This window comes from Ranitomeya variabilis, chromosome 1, assembly GCF_051348905.1.
Source record: "Ranitomeya variabilis isolate aRanVar5 chromosome 1, aRanVar5.hap1, whole genome shotgun sequence".
NCBI classification, from domain to species: domain Eukaryota; kingdom Metazoa; phylum Chordata; class Amphibia; order Anura; family Dendrobatidae; genus Ranitomeya; species Ranitomeya variabilis.
In genome coordinates this window covers 849,417,671-849,430,958 of record NC_135232.1, presented here as the reverse complement: position 1 = coordinate 849,430,958, position 13,288 = coordinate 849,417,671, and the positions used below count along the sequence as shown (strand labels likewise).

At 41.7% G+C, this 13,288-nt stretch overlaps 1 protein-coding gene across 12 annotated transcripts in view; it reads right to left on the bottom strand.

The window, feature by feature from the left end:
* SLC4A4 (solute carrier family 4 member 4) overlaps positions 1–13,288 on the bottom strand; it is a 375,082-nt gene that overhangs the window by 264,848 nt on the left and 96,946 nt on the right. For all 12 annotated transcript variants that reach the window (XM_077276704.1, XM_077276710.1, XM_077276720.1 and 9 more), the window contains exon 3: positions 9,195–9,268. In XM_077276704.1, the coding sequence (XP_077132819.1) occupies positions 9,195–9,268 (74 nt within the window). The remainder of the gene's footprint in view (positions 1–9,194; positions 9,269–13,288) is intronic.

Sequence of the window (13,288 nt, the reverse complement as noted above, 5' to 3'; positions counted from 1 at the left end):
TGTGTGTGTGTGTGTGTGTAACAATTAAGACTGCAACATTTTCAAATTGTCAGATCTTTCTCTTTTTAGGTATATTTTTGAGTAAAGTGTAAATTGTTCTTTCATTCTATAAACTACTGACAACATGTCTCCGAAGTTCCAAGCAATAAATTTTGTATTTATTTTCTGAAAATGAGAAATGGTCAAAATAACAAAAAAATGCATTGCTTGCAGACCTCAAATAATACAACAAAAATGTTCAGAATCATTTAGAAACAACAATACTAATGTTTTAACTCAGGAAGAGTTCAGAAATCAATATGTTGTGGAATAACCATGATTTTTAATCACAGCTTTCATGCATCTTGGCATGCTTTCCACCAGTCTGGCAGTCACTGTCTAACAAGACAAGCATGTGTTGCAAGACATGCAGCCATGGCGACTCGACTAGAGCATTTTTTCAAGCATGCCAAAAATACTCAATTAGGACATGAACATGCTTGGATAACACCTTATCTGAACACACTCATTCATCACTAGCAGCTACATATTAAAGAGCAGTAATTCCTAAACTCTTACTCCTATTAGGATGTGAATATACATTTACAGTAGGGAGAATAAGCATTGATACACGGCCGATTTTGCAAGTTTTCCACCTACAAAGAAAGAAGAGGTCTGTAATTTTTACCATAGATACACTTCAACTGTGAGAGAGACAGAATATTAAAAATAATCCAGAAAATCACATTGTATGATTTTTACATAATATGCATTTTATTGCATGACATAAGTATTTGATACAATAGAAAAACAAAAAATTAATATTTGGTACAGAAACCTTTGTTTGCAATTACAGATGTCAGACATTTCCTGTAGTTCTTGACCAAGTTCGCACACACTGCTGCAGGAATTTTGGTCCACTCCCCCATACAGATCTTCTCCAGATCGTTCAGGTTTCGAGGTTGTCGCTGGGCAACATTGAATTTCAGTTCCCTCCAAAGATTTTCTATTGGGTTCAGGTCTGGAGACTGGCTAGGCCACTCCAGGACCTTGAAATGCTTCTTACAGAGCCACTCCTTAATTGCGCTGGCTGTGTGTTTCGGGTCATTGTCATGCTGGAAGACACAGCCATCTCCCATCTTCAATGCTTTTACTGAGAGAAAGAGGTTGTTGGCCAAAATCTCATGATTCATGACCCCATCTATCCTCCCTTCAATACAGTGCAGTCGTCCTGTCCCCTTTGCAGAAAAGCACCCTCAAAGTATGATGTTTCCACCACCATGCTTCATGGTTGGGACGGTGGTCTTGGTGTTGCACTCTTCGTTTTTCTTCCTCCAAAAACGGTGAGTAGAGTTGATGCAAAAAAGTTCTATTTTGATCTCATCTGACCACATGACCTACACCCCTGCCATCTCTGGATCATCCAGATGGTCACTGATGAACTTCAAATGGGCCTGGACTTCTGCTGACGTGAGTAGGGGGACCTTTAATCCATGACAGCGTACGGTGTTACTAACGGTGATTTTTGAGACTGTGGTCTCAGCTCTCTTCAGGTCATTGACATGGTCATCATGTGTAGTTCTGGGCTCATTCCTGAACTTTATCAGAATCATCCTTAGCCCACGAGGCTAGATCTTGTATGGAGCTGCAGACCGAGGAAGATTGACAGTCATCTTGTGTTTCTTCCATTTTCTAATAATTGTGCCAACAGTCGATGCCTTTTCACCAAGCTGCTTTCCTATTGTCCTGTAGCCCTTCACAGCCTCCTGCAGGTCTACCATTGTGTCCCTGGTGTCCTTAGACAGCTCTTTGGTCTTGGCCAAGGTGAAATGGTTGGAGTGTGATTGATTGAGTGTGTGAACAGGTGTCTTTTATACAGCTAATGAGTTCAAACAGCTGCAATTAATACAGGTACTGAGTGCAGAGTAGGAGGGTTTCTTAAAATAAACTAACAGGTCTGTAAGAGCCAGAATTCTTGCTGGTTGGTAGGTGATGAAATTCTTATTTCATGCAATAAAATGCAATTTAATTATTTAAAAATCATACAATGATTTTCTGATTTTTATTCTCTGGTTTCTAGCCCTCATAGTTGAAGTGCACCTACTATAAAAACACAGACCTCTCCATTCTTTGTAGTTGGGAAAACTTGCAAAATAGGCAGTGTATCAAATACTGGTTTTCCTCAGTGTATATATATATATATATATATATATATATATATATATATATATGCAGCGCCCCAGAGTTCTGGTCGTTGCAGTACTGTGGCTCTGCCACTAAGGGGAGCCATGGTACGTTCGATGGCACTGAAGGAGTTCCTCCAATCAGGTATCACAGACACCAATATGTTTCACAGCAGGGCCTCCGGGGGGAGCTAAGGGTGCTATTCATTAGGCCACTCCCCACCATAGTGGGTAAACTGGGGGTCAGGCAGGAAGTTAGAGGAGAACGCTGACGGGATTGAACAGAGCAACACCCTGTGGCAGAGGGTGTTGTGAAGGGAGAGACTGTAGGGTCTCTGCCAGGGGTGGGATCCTGGCAGAGGCTTGGCATTGAGAGAACGTAACGGGACCGTGCCTGCTCAGCTTAGCGGCGGTGCCCAAGAAAGGACTAGAAGCGAGGCAGATTGTGCTGAGTGAGAAACGAGATCAAGCAGAAGGAGAATACCAGCAGGGGTTTTGTTGAAAGAGGCAGCACCCTGCTGAGGCGCAATACCGGTGGCCGGAACGCCGAGGGAGTGGATTAGAATACAGCTTCAAGCCATACTCCAAACAGCGGCAGGACAGTCGGTCTCAGGCGGGCTGTCTACCACATATCACCTATGAAGTCTTGGGGGGCAATTGCGGGAGAGGGGCGTCTCTAGGGTCCCGGAAGAACTCCAGGCCTACCTGACAAACGGGTGCCATTCCAACCTGAATACAGGGAAGGGGTGGATTACAGAGGAACATCAAATCGAGTTGTGAGGGAACTTAAGAAACAGACACAACCGTTGTGGGGTCACTTTCCGTGAGCACAGCAGGGAAGGACTACAACACATAGCGCTAGAAGGAAGGCACAGATCTCCACCTGAGAGGAGGACTCTGGAGGTGCCATTGGACCGGCTGGACTTGCGTAGCCTGGTGAACCGTGTTCTGGACTGAGGACTCAGAGATCTCCAGTAAAGAGGTAAAGAGACTGCAACCTGGTGTCCTCGTTATTTACCGCGACCTGCACCCCACAACTGCACCGCTACATCGCTATCATTACTACCAACACCCACACCTTGCATTTTACTGTGCGCCCCCCCCACGGCAGGGTCACGGACCGGGGCCTAGCCGCCGTGACAACCCCAGAAGCAGAGACTCAGAGGCCCGGTACCGGGTACCCCTCGGCCCTGCGGCGGTGGAGGGGGGGCGCTGCATATATATATATATATATATATAATATAAAGCTGAGTGTGTGTGTGTGTGTGTATGGGTATGTATGTATGTATATGTGTATGTCCGGGATTGGCACCTGCACCGTCGCAGCTACAGCCACAAAAGTTTGCACAGTCACACGTCTGGACGTCATAGGCTATGTTGGAGGCAAATTGACGGCTGCCAGATGTGAACAAGGGGGACTTAAAGAATGAAAGTAATGGTAACAAAGAGTATATACCATACAGTTGCTAAGGTGGGGCCCCGACATGGGATACTCACCACACACGGGGATATGAACACACACACAAAATGCGCCACACACTACCACATGCTTGAACACATATACCACCCTCAGCACACATTTCACCACACATACACTAACCTCGCCACATAAAACACAAAAGTCACCGCTCAAAACTTGCCACGTGCAAAATTTGCCACATGCAAAACTCGCCACATGCAAAACTAGGCTCACGCAAAACTAACCACACGTGCAAAACTCACCTCATAGAAAACTCGCCACTCGCAAAACTTCCAGACGTGGAAAAATTGCCACATGCACAAAAGTTGCAACACATGCAAAAGTTGCCTCACACAAAACTTGCACATACTCAAAACGCACCACACATAAAACTCGCCACGCGCAAAAGTCGCCAAACTTGCTGCACACACCTTGCTACACTAACCTGTCACATGCAACTCGACACACAAAAAGTTGCTACACGCATGTTGCCTCACAAAACTCATCTCACAAAAGTCGCTACATGCATGTCGCCACACGCAACTCAACACACACAACTTGACATATGAAACTCGCCCTAAAACACACACAAGTCTGGTATTATCCTTCAAAAATAAAAATCTGATTAATAAGCAGACAAACTACAAGAGCAACAAATGTACCATATAGGAAATACGGCAGCTGTCAGTCACATGACCTGTCTATTATGTGTATGTGTGAGCTAATATATACTGCCAGGTGGGAGGGCTTCCTGTTGGCTGGGGATTAATTAATCTGAGCTCTGATTGGTTAATATAGGCAACAAAGGATATTCTCACTATAACAAAACTTGTGTGAGGTAATAACATGTCAGTTAGGGTGTGTTGGTGGAAAGGCTGATGTCAGTCACATTACCGCTATGTGAGAGGATATAGGAACTGCCAGTTACAGACTAATTTTACCACAATAATGCCTCTTAAGAAAAGGAATTCCATGGCACGAATGTCAGCTGATGCGAAAAAAGCTGCATTAAGTGAAAAATGTGAAGACCGAGAAACAAGGCTGACACACATGAGAACAGCAGCTGCTTCCTCAAGAGCCAATGAACTTTCTGAGCAGAGGGAAGCGAGGCTTGAAGACAAGAGAGCAAGAGCTGCTTCCTCAAGGGCCAATTAACTTTCTGAGGAGAGGGAAGCGAGGCTTGCTGACATGAAAACAAGAGCTGCTTCCTCAAGAGCCAATAAACTTTCTGAGGAGAGGGCAGAGAGGCTTTCAGACAAGAGAACAAGAGCTGTTTCCTCAAGGGCCAATTAACTTTCTGAGGAGAGGGAAGCAAGGCTTGCAAACATAAATACATGTTTGTTAACACATTCTATTTTGCTAACAGCAGTTATTAACCCGGGTGAAGCCGGGTAGTACAGCTAGTATATATTATATATATATATATATACATACATATATATCGGTATTAATATTTTATTCTTCTCAATTATCAAATCCAAAGTGAATGAACAAAAGAGGGAGACAAAAAATTTAGATTTGGATTGACCTCCATTTGCCTTCAAAACTGCAGCACACCATCAATTCTTCTAGGTCCACTTGTACACAATTTTTGTAGGAGAAGAGTTTGTGCAAGCCTACATCCTCAGAAGATCTGTGGTTAGCTCTCCAAGATGTTTGAAATAACCTTCTGTATATATACTACAGTATACATGATCTGCACCGATTTTGAGTAGACGGAAACTCTTACAGATCCCTAGTATAGAACTGTAATTAAAAAATGGGTTTTAGGGCTTGTTTCCACATGCGAGAATCACGTCCGTGTCTCGCATGTAGAAACCAAGCTCTGGCGCCGGCACTCAGGAGCGGAGCTGTGCGGCTCCATGTGTTCCTATGCGGCCGCACGCTCTGCTCCGGAGTGCAGACACCAGAGCTTGGTTTCTACATGCGAGACACGGACGTGATTCTCGCATGTGGAAACAAGCCCTTAAAGTTATACAAAGATAGGTGCATATCTAGGAAAGAAGGGGCTTATAAATTACGTGCACCAACTTCTGAGTACCAGGAGGGGCACCAACAAGCTATTGTGCCTTGGCCAGGGCATTTAGACACAGAGCTTGGGAACCAAAAAAAAGCTTTACAGTAGTTAGAGAAAACCTACTAGCACTACTGCTTTAGTTTAGAAACAAAGAGCACATATCTACATATACAGTGCCTTGCGAAAGTATTCGGCTCCCTGGAACTTTTCAACCTTTTCCCACATATCATGCTTCAAACATAAAGATAACAAATGTAAATTTTTGGTGAAGAATCAACAACAAGTGGAACACAATTATGAAGTTGAACGAAATTTAATGGTTATTTTAAATTTTTGTGGAAATTGAAAAACTGAAAAGTGGGGCGTGCAATATTATTCATCCCCTTTACTTTCAGTGCAGCAAACTCACTTCAGAAGTTCATTGTGGATCTCTGAATGATCCAATGTTGTCCTCAATGCCTAATGATGATTAATTTAATCCACCTGTGTGTAATCAAGTCTCCGTATAACTGCACTTGCTCTGTGATAGTCTCAGGGTTCTGTTTAAAGCACAGAGAGCATCATGAAGACCAAGGAACACAACAGGCAGGTCCGTGATACTGTTGTGGAGAAATTTAAAGCCAGATTTGGATACAAAATGATTTCCATAACTGTAAACATCCCAAGGAGCACTGTGCAAGCGATCATATTGAAATGGAAGGAGTATCATATCACTGCAAATCTACCAAGACCTGGCCGTCCCTCTAAACTTTCATCTCAAACAAGGAGAAGACTGATCAGGGATGCAGCCAAGAGGCCCATGATCACTCTGGATGAACTGCAGAGATCTACAGCTGAGGTGGGACAGTCTGTCCACAGAACAACAATCAGTCATACACTGCACAAATCTGGCCTTTATGTAAGAGTGGCAAGAAGAAAGCCATTTCACAAAGAGATCCATAAAAAGTGTCATTTAAAGTTTGCAACAAGCCACCTGGGAGACACACCAAACATGTGGAAGAAGGTGCTCTGGTCAGATGAAACCAAAATCAAACTTTTTGGCAACAATGCCAAATGATATGTTTGGCGTAAAGGCAACACAGCTCATCACCCTGAACACACCATCCCCACTCTCAAACATGGTGGTGGCAGCATCATGGTTTGGGCCTGCTTTTCTTCAGCAGGGACAGGGAAGATGGTTAAAATTGATGGTAAGATGGAAGGAGCCAAATACAGGACCATTCTTGAAGAAAACCTGTTTGAGTATGCAAAAGGCCTGAGACTGAGACGGAGATTTGTCTTCCAACAAGACAATGATCCCAAACATAAAGCAAAATCTGCAATGGAATGGTTCAAAAATAAACGTATCCAGGTATTAGAATGGCCAAGTCAAAGTCCAGACCTCAATCCAATCAAGAATCTGTGGAAAGAGCTGAAAACTGCTGTTCACAAACGATCTCCATCAAACCTCACTGAGCTCGAGCTGTTTGCCAAGGAAGAATGGGCAAGAATTTCAGTCTTTCGATGTACAAAACTGATAGAGACATACCCCAAGTGACTTGCAGCTGTAATCGTAGCAAAGTATTAAGTTAAAGGGGCCGAATAATATTGCACGCCCCACTTTTCAGTTTTTGAATTTCCACAAAAATTTAAAGTAACCAATACATTTTGTTCAACTTCACAATTGTGTTCCACTTGTTGTTTATTCTTCACCAACAATTTACATTTGGTATCTTTATGTTTGAAGCATGATATGTTGGAAAAGGTTGAAAAGTTCCAGGGAGCCAAATACTTTCGCAAGGCACTGTAATATTCCAAAGTCTCTAGTCATGTTCTCCAAGAAAAAAACTTGATGTGATGTATTTTACAGACTAAAACCAGTTTTTCTTCTGACATATGAGACATATATAAAACTTTATATTTCCTTTAAAATGGTTTCATGCAGAGAATAACTAGTTTCTTACAAAATGTTTGGTATAGGAAGAAAATATATTATCGGTGTTTTTGTTCTACATTTCATGTGTGTGTGTGTCCTTAATTAAAAGAGCTTCAACAACTTATCTGGGCCAGATGACAAGTCTTAAGAACTGCTTAAGAACAGCTTTATTTTCTTTTAAAGATATAAATCTCCTTCAGAAAATAGTGATTCCCAGTCCCCACTTAATGTGAATCATAGTACGAACAGCCATGGGAGTGACCCCTTAGCTTTTGTTACTACATGTAATACTGGTAGGGGCATTTTACGAGGTGTCACCTCTTTGTGGTACTACATGTGTGTAAAAATTGATTCTTCAGAGTGTTTTATGAATGAGAAGCCAAGATGTCCTACATGGAGAAACACCACTAGCTACAGTACTTCATAGATGTCTTAAATCCTTTTACCAAGCCAACATGTCAGGTAGTACAAACAGGTTGCACCATGTCCATTGTTCAAGTCAGCTGGAAGTAATCATTTTTAGGACTTTAGGACACATCGTTTACTTATATGGAACATTACTGAAATCTAACACTATCACAAAAGTCGGCTGGAAACATTGAACTTTGCCTACTAAGCACATCAGCAATTTTTATACTGTGACCCTTTTGGCAGCAATTTATTGTGAAACATAAACTTGAACGCAATATATATTTTTACCAATATCTAAACGTGGAAACTCCATTACTTTGTATTTTTTGTTAACATTGTGTACATTGTGTTGTTCAATATGGCTCCAAAACAGTTAAAGGACCAATCCGGCATTTTGTTTGTGATAATTGTGCCTCTGATACCAATCGGCATTGTGCATGTTAATGCATTCGAATACTTACCAGTTGATGTCCTCCACCATCTCCAGTGCTGCTCCGATCCCTCTTCTGGATCACGTGACCATAGTTGTGACCAGCCGACTCACACAACATCTTCTGCTTGAACCAGAAGTCAATTTCTCTATTTAAGTATATGAGATCTCAGAATAAGGTCTCAGACTTAAATTAAAAGGAACCTGACAGCAAGATTTAGACCTTTGAACTAGTTACATGAATGCAATTGTCGTTTAACGATGATTTCAAGCAAGCCCAGAGCTTAACAGTAGGCCACAAATAATTACATAAAGGAAATCCCCTTTAACAGTCATGATGAAGCCATTTTTTAGAAAATCAGACTTTAGAGGTTTGATCAACCCCCTTTTACATTTGATTCCCAGAAGTCCTGCTGCTGGGACTTCCAGTGGGGCGTGGCATTTTATTAACTGAGCATTACTAAGAGGACACTCTACAAGTGGGTCCCTAAAACTAACAATCACAGTTATGAATTAGTCAACAAAAATAAAAAATAGAAATAGCAAATAATATAATTTATTGATATTTGTTTTAGTACCGCTATACCATAGTTTGCAAGGCCTGTCATATGTTTGCAATATAAAACATATTTGCTAATTAGGACTATAGGACATTAAGTGCTCTATTTGTTGTTACCTGAAATTCATATTTCTATTAATCAGCTGTATAGCATTTACTTCTAATTTTATTTTAGGGATGCCCTTTAGCATAGTGGTAGCAATATGCAGTATGTTACATAAAGAAAGATTCATAGTCTTACCTTCCACCTCCTCTTCATCACAGACATGCTTCAGGAATGAAGCCCCTCTGTCCAGAACTGCCTCATCCTCCATCCTGTAGTAGTAAAACAGAAAAAAAGAGTGCTCAGACCTCTCCTTGAGCGAGCTGCTTGACAATACCCTACTGTTGGGCAGGTTAACCTGTTCACCGCTGTTCATATTCTACGAGGAGGCCTCTTCTCCTGATTCTGGATCCCCTCTCTGATATATCCACCTCAGGAGGCCTTGCGATTAAGATGGCCTAGAGCTTTAGCGATGATGACAGGTGTATCAAAAGCATAATCCCAATCAGAAGACATTTAAGCCATTTTTACATTGCAATCATACTCTTAGCAGATTCCATTTTTCCAAAATTACTTGGTAGTAGTTCATGGCCTCTTTGCTCAGCAGAATAAGATATCCAGCAAGCATTGTCCCCTAGCAAACGTACACGAATGCAAGAAGAAGCCTGGCTTACTCCAGCCTCTTAATACTTCTGTGCTGAGAGGCAAGCTTTGTGTCACATGCTGGGATGACAGAAAGCTGACATCTGAGGATTAGGCAGAGCTGTCCCAGCTCCTACACTTAGAGCAGGGCAGAACATCCATGGGCACTTTTCAAGTATTTGACAATCACCTTTACAATCTATGGCTTTGCCAAAAGTCACAGGAAAGAGAACTGGTGCCACCTTAATTTAATTAGAGAACTACATAATTAGCAATTACCTCATACAAATTTTTATTTCATTTATAATATTTTGTAATTGCATTGCTGATAGAGACATATACTGGTGGGCACCATCAGGACCGATCTCAGCCCCACGATGAAGAGGCTGATTTACACAGTATTTGTGTTCCCCTGATGGATCCGCAGTACGAAGCCTGGGAAGTCACATATTTTTCACTCACAATAGAAGTGATTAAGATAACATTACTAAATCATTGGTTATGACACCAATGGTGAAGCATTACTTTAAGGGCTCGATTTTCTCTGACGAGTGCTATTCGAAACCGCATTCTGCATCTGAATTCAGTCTGATTTTTGCGGGCGGCCAGAATAGAGAAGGAGGAGAATCTTTTTTTTTTCTCCATGTCTGAGAATAACTGATACCTCTCTGATCAAACTATGATTAAACTCTGATCAGAATAAACAGATCGTTTTTCTCGGATGTGGAGAGAACGGTCATCTGACCTTACCCTAACCAAGAAATCAGAAGCCTATCAAAGAAGAACCCTCTAACAATCATTACACAACCTGCAAAAAAAAATTATTTCGTAATGGGGAACAAGGAAATTAGGAAGACAAGTGTTTGCACTAGAGAAATGGGTAGAGTTTTATAATCTAGCATTGACTAATACCTGAGTCACGTTTTAAGTTAGGATATCCATCCACATAGCTCACATACTTGCTTTATATGAAACCATTTGATAATTTTTACGGGCATAAAACTAGTTGCGATAAAGTCATCGACTGATGTGAAACCACATAAACAATAGACAGCACAATGCATTTATTCTCTCACTCACTTATGACTTGGGAAAAATTGTGCAAAACTATAGTAAAACTATATTGTGTGCTATTCTGTAAATTGTATACATATTGTTCCAGCTAGATCCTAAATATTGAATGCATGGGATCCCATACACAGCAGATAACTGTCAGCGGAACAATGGTTCAGCCGACTGTTTGGTTGGCGTTTATAGTATCTACTGCCTATACCGAGCACTGGACTCCTCTGGTTTATCTTGCCGAAAACAAAAGCATCATCAGTCCAAAATTTGACATGCCAGATCCTTATCTCCCCCTATATCATGTGTAGCGGTAGAGTCAGGAGGCCTCTATACACATTAGATAGTCATCCAAGCCCACAAATCGCGTTTGATCTAATCGATATGGAGGCCATAGAGCAGAAGGACCTTGCTCTTTAGAGGACTATTGGCATACATAAACAGACTGTAACTCTCTGTTTCACTGCTGCCTAATTTATGCAGATTTCAGTGGGATTTGTGGCTTATACCATCTCCCCTTTTAGAATTTACAGTATGCCATGCATGAATAGCTATTTACGGTGTCTGGCTTCCTTTATTTTGGATGCATACGCTATAAAATGTACTTATATGGCCGCCACTAGGGTTGAGCGAAACGGGTCGATCATTTTCAAAAGTCGCCGACTTTTGGCTAAGTCGGCGTCTCATGAAACCCGATCCGACCCCTGTGCTTGTCGGCCATGCGGTACGCGACTTTCGCGCCAAAGTCGCGTTTCAATGACGCGAAAAGCGCCATTTCTCAGCCAATGAAGGTGAACGCAGAGTGTGGGCAGCGTGATGACATAGATCCTGGTCCCCACCATCTTAGAGAAGGGCATTGCAGTGATTGGCTTGCTGTCTGCGGCGTCACAGGGGCTATAAAGGGGCGTTCCCGCCGACCGCCATCTTACTGCTGCTGATCTGAGCTTAGGGACAGGTTGCTGCCGCTTCATCAGAAGCAGGGAGAGCGTTAGGCAGGGTCCACTAACCACCAAACCGCTTGTGCTGCAGCGATTTCCACTGTCCAACACCACCTTCGGTGTGCAGGGACTGTGGAAGCTATTTTTATTTTTTTTTCCCCTCAGCGCTGTAGCTCATTGGGCTGCCCTAGAAGGCTCCGTGATAGCTGTATTGCTGTGTGTACGCCACTGTGGAAACCAACTGCTTTTTTCAAAGCACATATCCTCTTGTTCCTTCCTTTCTGCACAGCTATCTTTTCTGTTTTTCCACACTTTTTATTTAATTTGTGCATCAGTCCACTCCTATTGCTGCCTGCCATACCTGGCTTACATTACTGCAGGGAGATAGTAATTGTAGGACAGTTTTTTTTTTTTTTTTGTTGTTTTTTTTTGTGGGAGATTAAGATTGGCATTTCTGCTACAGTGCCATCCCTGTGTGTGCCATCTCTCACTGAGTGGGCCATAGAAAGCCTATTTATTTTTTCCGTGATTTGTGTTCTAAAATCTACCTCAACACAAAAACAGTACATCAATCAGTGGGAGAAAAATATTGGCCTCAGTCAGGGCTTGTGTGCCACTGCTGTGTGTGCTATCTCTCATTCAGTGGGCTATAGCAAGCCTATTTTTTTTTTTTTTTTTTAATATTATTTGGTTTCTAATTCTCCCTGAAAAAAAAAAAAAAAACCTAAAAAAACAGTGGGAGAATAATATTGCCCTTTCAGCTTGTGTGCCAGTCTTGACTCCTGGGTGTGCCACCTCTCTCCCTCTCATTCAGTGGGCCATAGAAAGCCTATTTATTTTTTTTTTTAAATATTATTGGGTTTCTAAAGTCTCCCTGAAAAAACAAAAAATACATAAAAAAACAGTGGGAGAGTAATATTGCCCTTTCAGCTTGTGTGCCAGTCTTGACTCCTGGGTGTGCCACCTCTCTCCCTTTCATTCAGTGGGCCATAGAAAGCCTATTTATTTTTTCCGTGATTTGTGTTCTAAAATCTACCTCAACACAAAAACACTACATCAATCAGTGGGAGAAAAATATTGGCCTCAGTCAGGGCTTGTGTGCCACTGCTGTGTGTGCTATCTCTCATTCAGTGGGCTATAGCAAGCCTATTTTTTTTTTTTTTTTTTTTTTTATATTATTTGGTTTCTAAAGTCTCCCTGAAAAAAAAAAAAAAACATAAAAAAACAGTGGGAGAGTAATATTGCCCTTTCAGCTTGTGTGCCAGTCTTGACTCCTGGGTGTGCCACCTCTCTCCCTTTCATTCAGTGGGCCATAGAAAGCCTATTTATTTTTTGGTTTTTTTAATATTATTTGGTTTCTAAAGTCTCCCTGAAAATAAAAAAAAAAAATACATAAAAAAACAGTGGGAGAGTAATATTGCCATTTCAGCTTGTGTGCCAGTCTTGACTCCTGGGTGTGCCACCTCTCTCCCTCTCATTCAGTGGGCCATAGAAAGCCTTGTTTTTTTGTTTTTTTTTTAATATTATTTGGTTTCTAAAGTCTCCCTGAAAATAAAAAAAAAAAACATAAAAAAACAGTGGGAGAGTAATATTGCCATTTCAGCTTGTGTGCCAGTCTTGACTCCTGGGTGTGCCACCTCTCTCTCTAAT